This window comes from Oncorhynchus keta, chromosome 21, assembly GCF_023373465.1.
Source record: "Oncorhynchus keta strain PuntledgeMale-10-30-2019 chromosome 21, Oket_V2, whole genome shotgun sequence".
Taxonomy (NCBI): domain Eukaryota; kingdom Metazoa; phylum Chordata; class Actinopteri; order Salmoniformes; family Salmonidae; genus Oncorhynchus; species Oncorhynchus keta.
This window is the reverse complement of record NC_068441.1, coordinates 2,401,894-2,419,874: the sequence shown is the minus strand read 5'-3', so window position 1 is coordinate 2,419,874 and position 17,981 is coordinate 2,401,894. Positions and strand designations below refer to the sequence as shown.

Genomic DNA, 17,981 nt, shown 5'->3' with positions numbered 1-17,981 from the left:
GCACACTTCTCCAACAATGCTTTGCAGCTGCATCTTACAAATTGGGGGTGGCAGCATATACAGTGTTCAGGTGTCTTACTTAATTTTGAAACTCAGGTGTCAGATCTCTGGAATACTTCATGATCAGTGGTTGGCACACAGAAGGGATTTTATCCTCACCAATCTGCCCAACTTTCAGAACAGCAGAAAATTATTCTGCAATTTTTGCAGTGGTGTGGAACCTAGTGTCCAAGTCACTTATGATGTTGTCCATAGCAGTAAAAAACACTGTGTTCCAAAACACCGTTGCTGCACTGCCCTGAGCCGTCTCCTCTTGAGAGGTCTCACCATGGAATCTCTTCCTTTTCCTCTGGCGGCTGTGTTCCTTGCTAAATTGAGGTGCAACATCATTTGCGTAGCAATCAGTGTTTCCTCAGACAGGAGAGACTCCCATCTCCAAGAGCCTGCATCTCTTCCTTTAAGGCTCTGATATTGGCTGCATCTGTGTCAAGTGCGATTTTTTTTTTTTCAGAGAGGCTCTCTGGATGTTTACTTTTGTCAAAAACAAAAGAAACAGTTACTTTTACTAGTACATTGTAAATAAAATATTCTTAATAATGATAGGTTCATTTTTCTTTTAATGTACCTAATGTTCTAATATTTCTTTAGGGCCCCTGTCAGTCATAGGCCCTTAGACTCGTCCTAACCCCCCATATGGTGCCCCTCTGTACTATGCCAATTGGCACTGCCCTTTCTCTCGGTTCTTGAGATCATTTGATCTTAACAAACCGTGCCTTGTTGATAAAATCTAGCCGATAATGTTGGTTAACATATTTGTCAAACATGACTAGCCTATATCTTTGTAATTAAAAGTCTCATTTTAAAGTTTGGCTCATATCAGCATCGCAGTCTCATCATAGTAGAGCTACATTTTATATTCATTCAAGTCACGAGTGTGTCCCGAAGTTGAAGGGTTTATTCATCCCCTTGCCAATGGAACAAGTTGGTGGTGGCAAGGGGTTAGTTTGGGATTCAACAAAAGTCTGCTGGCAGACTTGAGCCGACAGCCTGTTTGGGAGAGGGAGACAAACAATGACTTATTATAGATTGGTATATGAGAAGCTACATCTCTGCTGAAGCTTGAACAGTAGGCCTACCTTTAATCACTTTCTTGTTCTGCTCTCTTCCATTAGTCCACTGGGCCTTATTTCGCCTCCCTTTTGCTCTGTCTTGGCTCAGCCGGAGCCAAGTTAACAGGTTTCTCTACATCAGCCTCTGTCATTTCTAACAGAGCTGCATTTCTAGGAACTGACACTAGAAGGGAAAATATTAAGCAAAAAAGTATCAGTACATTTCAATTCAACAAGAGTGGTGATACATCCCAATTCTCCACACTTTTCCTTAAGTATGCACTTGTACACTCCTTCTCATGGGTTTTAAAGGCATTTAACTTCTTGGATATAGGGGGCGCTCTTTTAATTTATGGATAAAAAAACATTCCCATTTTAAACAAGATATTTTGTCACGAAAATATGCTTGACTATGCATATAATTGACAGCTTTGGAAAGAAAACACTGACGTTTCCAAAACTGCAAAGATATTGTCTGTGAGTGCCACAGAACTAATGCTACAGGCGAAACCAAGATGAAACTTCAAACAGGTAGTGAGACAGATTTGAGGCGCTGTGTTCCAATGTCTCCTTATATGGCTGTGAATGCGCCAGGAACGAGCCTACACTTTCTGTCATTTCCCCAAGGTGTCTGCAGCATTGTGACGTATTTGTAGGCATATCATTGGAAGATTGACCACAAGAGACTACATTTACCAGGTGTCCGCCTGGTGTCCTCCGTCGAAATTGGTGCGTAATCTCCAGCTGCATGTATTTTCCCATGTGATTCAGAAGAGAAACAAAACTGCCACGAATTACTTATCATTGAATAGATATGTGAAAAACACCTTGAGGATTGATTCTAAACAACGTTTGCCATGTTTCTGTTGATATTATGGAGTTAATTAGGAAAAAAGTTCTGCGTTTTGATGACTGAATTTTCAGGGGGTTCTCAGCCAAACGTGATGAACAAAACGGAGCGATTTCTCCTACACAAATAATCTTTTTGGAAAAACTGAACATTTGCTATCTGAGAGTCTCCTCATTGAAAACATCCGAAGTTCTTCAAAGGTAAATTATTTTATTTGAATGCTTTTCTTGTTTTTGTGAAAATGTTGCCTGCTGAATGCTAGGCTTAATGCTATGCTAGCTATCAATACTCTTACACAAATGCTTGTGTAGCTATGGTGGAAAAGCATATTTTGAAAATCTGAGATGACAGTGTTGTTAACAAAAGGCTAAGCTTGAGAGCCAATATATTTATTTCATTTCATTTGCGATTTTCATGAATAGTTAATGTTGCGTTATGGTAATGAGTTTGAGGCTATAATTACGATCCCGGACACGGGATTGCTCGTCGCAACAGGTTAATATGTGTGGGTATTGGCTGGAGGGATTGATTTAAAAAGTACAAGGCTGCTCCAGCCAGAGACAACCGAACATGCACAGCAAAATTATTGAGGATAAGAAGACAAGATGGAATATACCACATTGGTTGTGGTTGTTAGAACAGTGGGTGCTGTGGGTGGACTCTCTGTTGTCTTTACACTAGCTGATTTCTAAGAGCTTCTGTATAATAACAGCCATTTCATTTACAAAAGGTCTTTGCTTTCATTTACTAAATCATAAAACAGAAAAATATCACAGTAATGGTTGAACTTAATTGGGTGGCTAAGTCAGATCCGAAAATACTAACTGAGATCGGAAAATAAAATGTTAATGCAGACAATTATTGTCTTTCAAATCTGCCTGTTATACTTTCAGAACATAAAAGTTCAAGTCTTACCAGATATGTTTCTGCACACGAATACAGTTCCAACTTAACACTAACACCAGACTCAACTAATCAACTCATTTTAGTTGAATGAGTTGTGTTTTGACCAAATCCACCGGGGCAACACTATTAATTCCTATCCAATGTAAACTAGAATAGCCTCCTTCTTAACCCATTCCACCAGGGCACTGCAGCCAATTCCTATCCAACACTATTCCTATCCAACACTACCAAATCCACTACCAAATCCTATCAACACTACCAATTCCTATCCAACACTACCAAATTATCCAACACTATCCTATCCACACTACCAAACACTATCCTATCTATTAATTCCAACACTATTCCTATCACACTACCAATTTAACTGCTGCTGGGTGAGCTCCAACACTGTGAAGGAAGATCAAATATAAGGAACAAATACAACTGATGGGCTAGAGCACAAGGTTATTAAGATGTATACTGTAACACAGTTGTTTCCTATCCAACACTACCAATTCCTATTACCAAATCCTATCCAACACTACCAAATCCTATCCAACACTACCAAATCCCATCCAAACACTTTAATCCTATCCAACACTATTAATTCCTATCCAACACTACCAATTCCTATCAAACACTACCAAATCCTATCCAACGCTTCCTATCAACGCTACAAATCCTATCCAACGCTACCAAATCCTATCCAACACTATTATCCAACGCTTCCTATCCAACGCTACCAATTCCTATCCAACACTATCCAACGCTTTCCTATCCAACACTACCAATTCCTATCCAACGCTACTACCAACGCTTCCTATCCAACACTACCAACGCTTCCTATCCAACACTACCAAATCCTATCCAACACTCCTATCCAACACTATTAATTCCTATCCAACACTATTAATTCCTATCCAACACTCCTATCCAACACTACCAATTATCAAACACTACCAAATCCTATCCAACACTATTAATTCCTATCCAACACTACCAATTCCTATCAAACTACCAATTCCTATCCAAACTACCTATCAAACACTACCTATCCAACACTACCAATATCCAACACTACCAAATACCTATCCAACACTATTAATTATTAATTCCTATCCAACACTATTAATTCCTATCCAACACTATTACCAAATTCAAACACTATCCAACACTATTATCCAACACTATTAATTCCTATCCAACACTATTAATTCCTATCCAACACTATTAATTCCTATCCAACACTATTAATTCCTATCCAACACTTACTACCAACACTATTAATTCCTATCAAACACTACACTACCAAATCCTATCCAACACTACCAAATCAAATCCAACACTACCAAATCAAATCCAACACTACCAAATCCTATCCAACACTACCAAATCCTATCCAACACTACCAATTCCTATCAAACACTACCAAATCCTATCCAACACTATTAATTCCTATCCAACACTACCAATTCCTATCCAACACTACCAATTCCTATCCAACACTACCAATTCCTATCCAACACTACCAATTCCTATCCAACACTACCAATTCCTATCCAACACTACCAAATCCTATCCAACACTACCAAATCCTATCCAACACTACCAAATCCTATCCAACACTATTAATTCCTATCCAACACTATTAATTCCTATCCAACACTACCAATTCCTATCAAACACTACCAAATCCTATCAAACACTACCAAATCCTATCCAACACTACCAAATCCTATCCAACACTATTAATTCCTATCCAACACTTAATTCCTATCCAACACTATTAATTCCTATCCAACACTATTAATTCCTATCCAACACTTAATTCCTATCCAACACTATTAATTCCTATCAAACACTACCAATTCCTATCCAACACTACCAAATCCTATCCAACACTATTAAATCCTATCCAACACTATTAAATCCTATCCAACACTATTAAATCCTATCCAACACTATTAATTCCTATCCAACACTATTAATTCCTATCCAACACTGCCAATTCCTATCCAACACTGAATCCCTCTATGTAGCCCATGAAAGGGTTAGAGAACATATTTTTAAAATGTTTAATGTCGGTCCAAGTCTCTCATTTGAAGTCATAGAGCTCCTACAATGTAAGTTGTGGCAGTATGGGTTCACTGTCCTCCTCATCCCTCTGTGGTTCTTGGCCCGGTAGAGCTGTTGCAGTTGCACTTCTTACTTGTACGAGTAGTCAGATGCGCCACCTTGAGCTGAAGCTCCCCCAGCTTTTCAAGGTCCATCCTTTCAACTGCTTTTAGATGAAAACGTTAAATTCCATTAGTACTAATACAAAGCAGTTTTCTGATTTCAATAGAAAGAGGAGGCCAAATATACCAGTGCAATTTGATGGGATAAGCCGTTGAGTGACCTAGGGAAAGTTGAGAGACCGGTGTGAGTACCATTGTGAGAAAGGGAGTAAAGAGTATTGTTGTTATTTTTGAATTTTATTCATTAAATAGCTTACATTCAAGAGAGGCTTCCTCATGGGGCAGCAGGTAGCCTAGTGGTTAGTGTTGGACTAGTAACCAAAATGTTGCAAGGTTGAATCCCTGAGCTGACAAGGTAAAAATCTGTTCTGCCCCTGAACAAGGCAGTTAACCTACTGTTCCTAGGCAGTCACTGAAAATAAGAATTTGTTCTTAACTGACTTGCCTAGTTAAATACATGGGCATGGTGTCTTAAGGAGAACAAAAATAATAAAACATTTAAAAATCACATTGTTGTTCACAATGTATTTGGACAGATCCCTAAATACTCTACGATTAAGTTTACTTTATGGTAAGTAAGTGGTTAGTAAGTTGGTGGAAGGCCTAGTGAGTTACTTTTATAAACCATCTGTAAGGGACACTTACATCCTGAAAAGTTTGGCCCTTGATGCCCGACTGACGCTGCTCTTGTCTCCATCTCTGGTCTCCAACTGGGTCTTGTGGCTTGACGTGAACAATCATTCATTCATGTTGTTGATCACACTGTATTTGGACCGATCCCTAAATATTCTAAACCGTATAGATACACAAACTATCAACACTGCAAATCGTTAGGGTTAAGTTTACTTTAGGGTAAGTAAGTGGTCAGTTGGTAGTGGAATGCCTGGTGAGTTTTATAAACCATCTCTGTAAGGGGCGCCTATATTTTGTAAAAGGGGTTGGTGGAGGCCGAGGTGAAGATGAACGTGGGGGTGGTTATTCTTCCTCCTCCGAGGACGGCGGGGGTGATGAGGACAATGAGGGTCTAAATATGTAAATTAATCATTATTAGAATTTATACAGTGGGTTGGTCAAAACAAGCATAGCAATGGGTAGACAGGCTACTGGTTTTCTGATCTGAGAAATCCCTGCACATCCACTGTCCCATCAGCCCAGTCAGGCAACTCATTAACTTGTTTACACTTGCTTACCACATGCATACCACTTTGCAATTGAAAGAAGGCTGAAACCACACATTTTAAAACACTTGCTGCAATGTAGACGAAACAAATTAAAATGTGGAGAAATTCATAGTCAAACAATTATGTGCTCACTTGTTAAAATTTTCTGAAGTGTTAAGGTCTGATGTTACAAATGACATCCCACCGCTTTACAATGATTCTGTAAATAGAAGCCTGTTAAAACACACGGCGCCATTCAGCATGAATGAAGATATCAGCGCCAGACACCAATTAGTGGGTATGTGTAGTGATATTAACAATATCAGAACATCATCCGGACATCAGGACATCCAAACATCAGAAGGGCTGTACACTGAGCCTTTTTGGAATGACCTGATTGGAAGAGCAGGCGTGCAGCAAACTGCTTACAGCTTTTTGTGGGCGTTTGGAGTTTACCTTTTTTGACAGTCAATAAATATATTCCTGTCTTACATAAGGAGGCCACCATTCCAGCCCATCTTTAAACCACTCCTGTGCCACTGGTCCAGTTGTGTTTTCCTCCACAAATAGAACAATGAGGTACATATCTAATACAAAAAAACAAACAAAAATATTTCATTCAGTAAATCAGCTGGGTAGACTTGATTATACTACCTGGAACAGGTTAAGAGATCCAAAGACAAGACTGTGTGGATTGATAAAATTATTTGCAGGTAACTGCTCACTGTATTTTGGAATGGCAGATCACAGGGAAGCTCAGGGGAACAGGCTTTGGTGGACGGTGAGGCTGCAAGCAGGGGAAAAGGTGAGTTTGTAAGACAGCTGTTTGTCTACTGCTAATTACAAATACAACTCAAAATAAACATAGAAAAAAGGCTAAATATACAGATTCTTATTGAATCATTCTTAGTGGCCTACATGAGGCTAACTTGTCACATGTAACTGTTTGCAGTTAACCATCTAGCTGTGGTCAAGTAACTAACAGTTCCACTTACTGAATGTATTGAGATGTGAGGAGGGCCAAAACAGATCAAGGCAAGAGGCTGAGAGCTGTTGGATGGGCAAGAGGCTGAGAGCTGTTGGATGGGCAAGAGGCTGAGAGCTGTTGGATGGGCAAGAGGCTGAGAGCTGTTGTATGGACAAGAGGCTGAGAGCTGTTGTATGGACAAGAGGCTGAGAGCTGTTGTATGGACAAGAGGCTGAGAGCTGTTGTATGGACAAGAGGCTGAGAGCTGTTGGATGGACAAGAGGCTGAGAGCTGTTGGATGGACAAGAGGCTGAGAGATGTTGGATGGACAAGAGGCTGAGAGATGTTGGATGGACAAGAGGCTGAGAGATGTTGGATGGACAAGAGGCTGAGAGATGTTGGATGGGTGGGGTGGACTCAAATGGTCAGTCGATGTGTATGAGTGGCACAGGAACAAATTGTCTTCCATGACGTATTAGGAAAGCCTTACCTTCTACCAGTCCAACATTGCAGTAGTATGCTGTGTCCAACAGGCCATTTACTAAGTGTATGCCAAATGTAGAAGAAGGCATTGGGTATTCAAAAGACTTGATGGGCAAATTCTGAGTACATCAGATATGCCTCCTCCTCAACAATGGTATTCCTGATCTTTGCGACCTTCTCCTGAATAAATACATGGCTCTTGGCTTGGTCTAGTTTGAGGGTGAAAAGCTCTGTCGCATTGAGTGTACTGCCGCGCACAATTAAAGATTGGTGGCAGAGGCCCTGATGCATGTTCTCCTCTTGCACCCAAATGTTCTACTCTCCGCACTCTCACAGCTGCGTTCTCAGAAAGTCTCAACAACCTGACTACAGGAAGCTCCAGGTTCTGACAAGCCTCTTTAACTTTTGCATAAAACTTTCAAACTCGAAGGCACCAAAAGAGTCCAGATTCCCATGCACCTCGACGTCTTGTGCAAGATACACAAGCATTTCACTACACCGGCAATAACATCTGGTCCTTCTGTGGCTCAGTTGGTAGAGCATGGCGCCTGTAACGCCAGGGTAGTGGGTTCGATTCCCGGGACCACCCATACGTAGAATGTATGCACACATGACTGTAAGTCGCTTTGGATAAAAGCGTCAGCTAAATGGCATATATTAATATTAATATTAATATTAATATTGCTAAACACATGTATGTGACCAATACAATTGGATTTGTCCAAGAGGCCATCTATATGTGTATGCCAAATGCAAGGCATGGGATATTCAAAGAAATACTCTTGATGGGAGAATTCTGAGTAGATCAGAAAAAGCTGATGGTTTTAATCAGCATTTCTCATCTGTTACCTCATAATTCCAACCACAATACCATACATGCTCGGTATACATCGAACCAGGGGCCGGATTCACAAAACACTACTTATGAAAAAACGTAAGAAGTTTAAGGAAAAAAATAAGTTAATAAGATAGTTTGGAAATGCAATTCCTCAAAATGTTCTTAGGAACTTTGTAAATATCATTCCTACGAACTTTGTAAATATTAGTGACATGCTTGAAACCAATAAATAAGCCTATATGACAGGGAGTATAGAATTTGGCCCACTATAATAAAGCATTTCCATTTCATTACATTTATTTGTCTGCTTTATGTCTCGAATATTGTTGGCTTGCAAAGCCTTTATACACAAAAACAAATGTTATGTTTCACACATTATACCCATCAGACTAGCTATATCAAAAAACAAAAATGGATAACAAAGGTAAGCGCAATACAAACTTCAGCAAGCGAGAGCTTGAAGTGACGGAGGAAATAGCAGCCAGGAAAAGGTTGCTGTTGGGGAGACTTGATAACTGCGGGGTCACTGCAGAGACCAAAAAGAGAGGATGGGCGGGATTGGCCGAGTCGGTCTCTGCCGTCAGGGGTATGGCAAAGGACAGTGACGCCGTAAAATCAAGTCGGATGCTAAGAAGGGAGCTGAGAGAAGCAGAGAGTTGAAGAAGACTGGAGTTAATAGGGAGGCAATATACAGGGGGTACCGGTACAGAGTCAAATGTGCAGAGGCACCGATTAGTTGAGGTAATATGTACATGAGATATTAAAGTGACTATGCATAGATAATAAACAGAGTAGCAGCAGCATAAAAGAGGGAGGGCAATGCAAATAGCATGGGTACCCAAAGGCTTCTCAACAGCTTCTACCCCCAAGCCATTAGACTCCTGAACAGCTATTAAAAGGGCTACCCAGGCCCCTCTTTTACGCTGCTGCTACTCTGTTTATTATCTATGCATAGTCACTTTAACTCTATTTACGTGTACATATTACCTCGACTAACCGGTGCCCCCGCAGATTGTACCGGTACCCCCTGTATATGGCCTCGCTACTGTTATTTTACTGCTGCTGTTTAATTAATTGTTACTTTATTTCCATTATTTTACGAAACACATTTTTTAAAAAAAGCATTGTTGGCTAAGGGCTTGTAAGTAAGCATTTCACTGTAAAGTCTACACCTGTAGTATTCGGCATATGTGACAAGTAAAATTTGAATTCAGAACCTCCCAAACCATCCACCATTTGTCATCGGACAGTTTTGTGGAAACAGCTAACCATGGCCACATGACTATCTAGAAGACTTTGTTGCTGATGTCTTGCAGTTGGATATGGGATTCCTGTTCCAAGGCGAGATGTTCCTTTCATACAATGTCCACAACCTTGGACACGACACATCCATTGTCTCTTGCCCAATCTATTGTCTCTCAGACTGAAGATGAAATGTGGGTTTTGTTTATGTGCATTTACCCCCTTTTTCTCCCCAATTGGTTAGTCTTTTCCCCCATCGCTGCAACTCCCGTACGAACTCAGGTGAGGCGAAGGTCGAGAGTAATGTGTCCCCCGAAACACGACACTGCCAAGCCGTACTGCTTTTTGACACACTGCTAACTTAACCCGGAAGCCAGCTGCACCGATGTGTCTGGAGGAAACACCGTACAACTGGCATCCGAAGTCAGCTTGCCCACCACAAGGAGTCACTATAGCACGATGGGACAAGGAAATCGCAGCCGGTCAAACCCTCCCTTAACCCGGAAAACGCTGGGCCAAATTGTGCGCCGCTTCATCGGTCTCCCGGGACGCGGCCGGCTGTGACATAGCCTGGGATCGAACCCGGGGTTGTAGTGACGCCTCAAGCACTGTGATGCAGTGCCTTTGACCGCTGCACCACTCCGGAGAGCCTGAAGATGATATTGACAACCATTAGGAAAATCTGAAGTATTTGTGGATGTGTAGGGGTTCACGCTGTTACAACATGGTAGGTATGGGACCAAAACAGAAGAGAAGTTTAGGTTAAATGGTTTCCAGATCTATGCACAGCTAGGTATGTGCACGGGAGCGCAACACCACATACCTTCAGAAACAGGCCCGGATGACCAACGGTTGGAGTCATGATGATTGTCGCTTCTTGAAGGAACGAAAAGAAGAGCAAGAGAAACACACATGAATACATATAGAAAAAAATACTTATTGGAAGCAAGCCTATATCCTGCCAGAGATTGAATGATTTTAGTCTAATGGAAACTGTTATACAGTACAGTGTATGATCGAGAACACAGTGAAAGTCTAGGGAGCGGCAGGCAGGGCTAGTTTTCAATACCCCTTCTACATGTGCAGTACTTTCAATTACATCAGAAGACTACATGAATACTGAGGTTACACGCCAAATGGTACTCCATAGTAAACTACTTTAGACCAGCAACCTATAGACCCTGGACAAAAATAGTGTACTATATGGAGAATAGAGTAGAAACATCGTAAGGCTCATCAGTAATGTTTCCCTTGTCGCACAGATGGATACCGTTGTGTGAGACTCGTTGTCTTATCTGCTTGGGGTTCCCCCCCAACCTAAGACATTTCGATCGATATCGCCTGAACCTAATGTAGCTACAGTTAGCTAGCTATATAAAAGGAATGAACGACGATTATGAGCTTGTCACGCGGCCCTGCATGGCGAGTAAAATGCAATAACTAGCAACAAGTGAGTGTTCTCCAGTCCAAAGTTTGGTAGTTAACGTTATCGGTGCTAGCTACATTAGTTACTGTAGCTAGCAACCGTCCTTAAATTAACGTTTTCATTTCAACTCCGCGGCCCGATAGCATAAACGTGATTGAACGTAATTGCATTTTAATATAATATGTGCGATAGCTAGCAAACTATCTACCGTTAGTTAACGCTAGATTAATTTGCAGCTACAGCTAATCTAACATTACCGTTAGCTATACAGGCGACCGACGGTACAGTAGCTACCTAGCTACTAACAAGATGATATAATGCTAGCTATGATATTTTAACGTTAATGTTAGTTAGCGTTTGCAAATTAGATGTAATTATCTATTATTATTACCCAATTTGACAGTTAACGTTAGCTTCTTCACCTTCAACGAGTAAACTACTGGCAACACAGGCAAACAAACAGTCAAATAATTCTGAGCCTTGCCTGAATGCTAGCTTTGCTCATGACTGTACTGTCTTTTTATATTTACCTGTAGATGACAACCCTCAATTATTTGAATTTATTTGTATTATTTCAATACATTTATTGGAATTATATGACTGGATAATTTGATGTGGTGGCTGCATGCATTCTATACTGGATCCGTTTGTAATTTAAGCCTATTTCGTAAAAATTGCTTTATTAATCCTATTCCAGATCTCCCCATTTTTTTAAATAAAATTTCTTCCATCAAATCCATTGATGTATGCCGTTACCCTAATCCCTTTATATATTATAGAGAACATCATATGATATCTGAATGTAGCCTACTTGTTTATTGATTTGATTGATTTTAAGATTTGCATCATTTTTTTAAAATAGTGCTACTAGTAAAATGTGGTGGATGTCAAATGTGGTCTCTCGCTTGAGAATCCCGTTTTGAGAACCCATTGACTTCAAGTGTTAAGCATTGTTATAAAATGCAATGTGGATGGATGATTCAGTGATTTCATTTCACATTGTCAACTAATTTCTTCGGATTTCTCATCTTCTACACAAGTTCAGTAGAGGTGGCCACTTGGTTTATAATTTGCCAAATTGACTCCTGCACTTTTATTCATTTATTTAAGCCTATGCGCTTTATACATATTTTCGGATAAAAAAATATTGCCAACCATGACCCGAAGGTTTGGGTATGCGATGCTTATAATGTGTGAAACGTAGGTGAGGAATGATTATGCATTGAGATAAGGCAGCCATTCAATCAAGTTGAATTTTAGGCGTTCTCTGCCGGTCGTTGGTTATTTTTGCATTGACTGGCATTGTCATATTCATATTCAAACATACGGAATTGCAATTGGATGCATTTTACCGCCATATCATACTGTGCTATGATTGGTTAAGACCACCCAAATGGTTAGGCCATGGTCAGTTTTGATCCTGGTTGGCGATACGTGAACATGCCAGTTATAGCTACCTAATAAAGAGCTACCTTAAGAAATATCCTGTAGTACTGCATTTTATTATTTTGTGCAAAACAAGACATGTTAACCAAAACTGCCCAAGCGATGGGCGATAGTTCCAGAACCTTGGTTTCTAGGGATGCTGTCCATGGTTCTGAAAACAGCGCACGTCTGGTCTGTGCATAGAATGTCAGATCAAAACATTCTATTGGGCCGCTGTCCATGGATCTGAAAATAGCGCTGAAACGTTGTAGCATTTGCTACAGCAGATCAGAACAGAAACAACCAGAATTATTTTCCCCGGATGGTCCAGCATTAACAGTTATTTATGATACTGATTTGCACATTTTCACGGGGCAGAAGTTGTTCCCCTAGGTTCTCATACATGCAGCCACAACGATTCACTCTGTCTCTTTCCATTGTGTTTTTGTGGTTCTTGGTTTCTTCATTTTTGTATTATATCACGAATGAGTGTCTTCAGTTTGCGATTTCCTTCATTGCCTCTTCGGCCAAACTGCAAATCACACAAAACCATATTCAGGTGGCGTTGAAACTCCGGAGAATATTACCCATCTCCTGTTTTGCAACAGTTGCCAGATCGATGTTCATCCCCTTTTGTGACAGCCATTCCAGAAAGCACTTCACTGCCCAGTTGGTTTGTCTTGATGTAGCTAGCTTCTTAATTTCTCTAATTTTCTATGTCGTCTATAGCAGCGCTAACGTTTCGGGTTTCTGCATGTCTAATGTTAAAGCTAATGTTTTTCTCATTTTCAAAAGCTGCATTCACCCAATTGTGTGTGGTTATCCTTAGATTTATTCTTCAGACTTGCCTAAAGGGAATTGTTGATATGTTGTCAATTTTGTCTTGTCGATAACATTTACTCTGGATACATCCGGTTCTGGAGTGTCTTAACAACATTAAACCAACATATTTTGATTGAAAGTGTCAAGATTTTTTCTCTTTTTTGCGTGATAGGCAAATATACTTAATGAGATCGCTACATTTGCATATTTTAATAAGACAATTCAGAACAATCATAATACAAAAACGTATTATTGTGTCTACATTAAACTGGTGAAAGTGGATTGTGATATGATTAGGGGGGATGACCCTATTAGGGTGTGATACCTGGCCTGAAAAAAATATTTGTCTTCCTCTTATGAAGTTCAATTCCAAATGTTTCCTAAACCGTATCGCAAGCGAGGCGTATTTGTGTTTGGGCAATAAGGGACCTTGAATGACTAACGCAGGCAATTGAATTTTAGTAATGATTATACAACATTGAGTTACTATTTTTATTAAAACTTTATTTGACTAGACAAGTCAGTTATAAGAACAAATTCTTATTTACATTGACGGCCTTCACCGGCCATACCCGGACGACGCTGGGCAAATTGTGCGCCACTATATGGGACTCCCAATCACGGCCGGTTGTGATACACCCTGGGGGTAAAATGGTTTTAAAAAATCTAGCTCTTGTAAAAATAAACTCGCAGTATAAGGAGTTGACTGTTTCGTGTACTTATACACTGGCATTTCGTTTTGCTAAATCTTGAATGTATTCCATAGATAACAATAATACTCAAATAGGCTATGAGCTGAACATATATTTTGGCCCCATTAGATTTTGGGCCTCGCGTTTTCCTATTATTACGGTAACAGCGGGCATTCCTTGTCACGTGATCAACGAGAGCATCTTTTTGGTCCATTTTGGATGATAGCTGAGTCCTTGTAGCTAACCACGACCCGAAAATGACAAAACTGCAGTTTTTAAACGTATTTTTGACCGAGCGGCTTATGCTCGCTGCCCAGGAGATCTACAAATCTGTCGAAGACACGATTTTGGAATACCAAGAGGAGATTGCGCTCAGGGAGAGGGAGAACGACCATCTGAGACGCAGACTCCGAGACGCTGGGATTGAAATATGGCCAGGTTAGTAGCTAGCGTAGGCTATTATGCTAACGTTAAAGTTAGCGCCGAACCGCACGCTAAAGCAAATTGGTTGCTAAACTGTTGTAATGGTACATGCATTGCCAAGCAACTAAAAGGCAATCATTAAAAAAAATGGACACCTTTTATTAATGTTGCGAGAACTAACTAACGTTAGCTAGTTAATGTTTTTCAGAAAGCTAATAATGGTAGCTACGCTAACGTAGCTCCTTGACGTAACTAGCTAACTAGCCACCTTTGTTCGTTAGCCAGCTAACTAGCTAGCCAACAAGTTATCTAGCTAGCTGCAGAGATTCAGACTCATTTGACTCAGCTGTTTTGTTTATCATTTCTGAAATCTAGTTCATTTGATACGTAAATGTAATTGATAGTGTTTTTCCTCGATCGTAAATCATGACTGCCAAGTCCCTCCCTCTCTTCCATCCAGACCGTCAGTCTATGGCACTATTGGAGGAGGAGGATGGCGAGCATCCTCGCCGGGAGTGGAGCCCCAGCATGGGCCATGAGGAGCGAGTCCCCATCCTGATCAAGGAGAAACGGGAGCTCAGGTCCAGCCAGGGAGAGGAGCAACTCCGGGGCCACGGCTCCTGCAGCACCCCAGAGTCTATCTTCACTCCTCCCCGCGTCACCAACGAATACCCCCAGGACCCTCCCCACTCCTCTAACCTGCCCCAGAATCCGTCGGTGGAGAACAGAGAGCGGGACCCTGGTCCCAGAAGCTCATCCAGACACGTCAAGTCAGAAGTGTCCCACAGAGGCTCCTCATCATCTTCGTCCAACAGCGTCCCGCAGCCCCTCGCCACAGTCAACCCCAACTGCTCCAACGAGAACAACATTGACATCATTGGAGTGGAGAACGGAGGACAGATGTTGGTGTCTGGGTCTAAAGGACGAGCTGGTGGGAGCAGAGGTCAGGCCTCCCATTTAGGTGACCAGGGCAGTAACGCGGCCGCAGAGTGTGGAAAATCCCCCCTCCAGGTGCACGTGTCATCGTTCTGCTGCAAGGTATGTGGGGAGGCATTCAGCCACGTTGGACACCTGCATGTCCATGTCCAGGTGCACACCCGGGAGAAGCCGTACCGCTGCGGGGTGTGTGGGAAGTGTTGCAGCTCCTCCGGCAGGCTCCAGGAGCATGCCAGGAGTCACACTGGAGAGAAGCCGTTCCGCTGCCAGATCTGTGGGAAGGGCTTCACCCAGATGGCCCATTTGAAGGTCCACATGCGGATCCACACGGGAGAGAAACCATACAGCTGCCCAGTGTGTGGAAAGTGCTTCAGCCGCTCCGACAAAATCAAACGTCATCTCCAGACCCACAGCCGTGAGGGCACTTACTTCTCAGGGCAGTAAGATGAGGGAGACCACCGGTGGTTGTTAATGAGCGACTGAGTCTCTATGAATGAATGAATTACTGATTATGGGACATTTTTTAAAAGCTAAAATTGCTGCCATTAAGACAGCTTGTTATTTTTCTCTTTCTCTCAAAGAGCTAGGGATTCTGACTTTCTTAGAATGTTTTATCTCCTAGTTAACACTTCTCTCCATGCCATAGTTTCTCTCTCATGCAGTAGATTTGTATAGTCGATTTAGTATGTGTCCATTTACTTTTTGAAATTGTCACTGAATGGGATAATAGGGAATCTTTAAACACCAAATTGAACGACTTAGTAGCTAGTCTTTCTGAATGATTTAGTCTTTACTTTTAGTAATGAACTTGGTAGCATGATGATAATGAAGTCTTCCACTATGCGCCTTGAAACGGAGATGCGTTCAGGCTTGCAACAATAAGCAGCATTCCAAAACGTGGTGGTCTTGTCCCAGACGATTTGCACAGGGCCAATTTACACATTTCTAAAATAAATAGTTTTTTTCTCTCTTCATTAATTTACAAAAAAGTATATCACAGCTTGTAAAACCCACTAATCTTATTTCCTCAGTCAGCTAGCTGAAGTACATAAGATGTTTTTATTTGTCATTCTAATTAACAATGGCTAACCGTATGGGCATTGACTATAAACAGTTGTCCATTCCTTGAGTTTACAAATATGGATATAAGTACACATGTTCACCATTTGTTAGTTAGGGTCGGGTAGGTTAGGCAATAGCCCTGCCTGCTCGATTCAAGGTTTCTGTACAGTCACCTAAAGCCTCCCTGATACAACTGATGTTAAAGGACCATTTGCCTCTCTCGTCATCATTGCAGAACTGTGTACTGCCACCTGAATTTCAGTCAATTAACTTATCTTACAATTAAAAACATACTTATCGGTGAGGATTCAATGCAAAGACTGCTATTTTGCAAGATAAATGTTGCCTTGATAAGGATTGTTTGCTAATTCTGTATATGACCACTATCTATCCCCCACCTCTGATGCATATAGAGTGTGTCCTCTATGATCCGCACTACAGAATTTGACCAACACGGTGCAGAGACCAACAGATTCCCCAGCTGAGCCATACAGTATTACCCTGTATCTGAGCTGCTTGTTCAAGATTGTTGGTCCTGAGCTCAGCACTGCACATACTGTATATTCACTATAGTAAAGATCTGTTCTTGATGGCCAGTTGTTTAAGTGTAACATACGTTTTGTTACAGACAGATCAAGCCTACTCCTGGAATCAAAAGCACTTTAGATAGTTTATATTGCAAGTGCTTGTAATCTAGGGGTAGACTTAATGCAAGTCTCTACCTTTTTTTAGAAGTTTTTATCAGAACTTGAGCAGTGCCTAGCTGAGAACGAGGCACATGAACAAGCAGTAGGCCTATGGCCCGGACCAGAAACAAACCATTGCCCAATCCCCTAGGCAAGTGTCTTGGGCAATAGGTGCTTGGGGTTGTTACTAGTAGACAGGGTCTTTATCTCCTCTCAGGACTGAGGCTACTACAGTAGGCCCTCTAATTTAACCAGCATTCCTCCCCTTCTCTCCCACACAGTTTATTCTGGGACACCGCTGCTCCCACACACACAACTGTACAGTGTTGTATCATTATGTAATAAATGTAATTTTTTAAAATAAAGTAGTCTTTGAGTACCTTGTCTAAATTGTCAGGTTCCTTCCACACAAGGCGTAGCTGAGCTTTAGATTGAATAATGCTAGAGTGCATTATCTGACAGCGGATTAAATGAAAGTTTGAACACATTAACTATCCTTAACCAAGAAGTACAGTGTAACAAACTTAAACATAAGATATAAAAGTTAACTCTGCATTGTTGGAAGAGGACCTGTAAGTAAAAGTTTTACTGTTAATCTACAAAGCATGTGACAAATAACATTTGATTTCGATAGCCACTGCAGAGAAGCTCAATCCCCAATCAAGATGGTGCTACCCATGCCTATCCAATCCTTTCCGATCTACAAAAGTCTTTAGGGTTTGATTTGGGATTCAG

General features: G+C 41.1%; 1 protein-coding gene and 1 long non-coding RNA gene across 2 annotated transcripts in view; one reads left to right on the top strand and one right to left on the bottom strand.

The window, feature by feature from the left end:
* Window positions 1-631: 631 nt before the first annotated feature.
* LOC118399929 (uncharacterized) overlaps window positions 632-17,981 on the bottom strand; it is a 19,320-nt gene continuing 1,970 nt past the window's right edge. Inside the window, exons 2-4 of the long non-coding RNA XR_004828936.2 lie at window positions 10,598-10,650; window positions 1,137-1,293; window positions 632-1,047 (exon numbers count right to left, since the gene is read on the bottom strand). This is a non-coding gene — a long non-coding RNA (uncharacterized LOC118399929). The remainder of the gene's footprint in view (window positions 1,048-1,136; window positions 1,294-10,597; window positions 10,651-17,981) is intronic.
* Window positions 14,041-17,630, top strand: LOC118399927 (zinc finger protein 468-like). Its single transcript, XM_035796151.2, has 2 exons — window positions 14,041-14,577; window positions 15,023-17,630. The coding sequence occupies exons 1-2, from the start codon at window positions 14,397-14,399 to the stop codon at window positions 15,940-15,942; spliced, it is 1,101 nt and encodes a 366-aa protein (XP_035652044.1). The 5' UTR covers window positions 14,041-14,396; the 3' UTR covers window positions 15,943-17,630.

Bases quoted from the DNA above. Each gene is read 5' to 3' on its own strand.
- LOC118399927 (XM_035796151.2), top strand. From the start codon at position 14,397: ATGACAAAACTGCAGTTTTTAAACGTATTTTTGACCGAGCGGCTTATG. The intron at 14,578-15,022 runs GTTAGTAGCTAG...TCTTCCATCCAG, and splicing joins TGGGATTGAAATATGGCCAG to ACCGTCAGTCTATGGCACTA.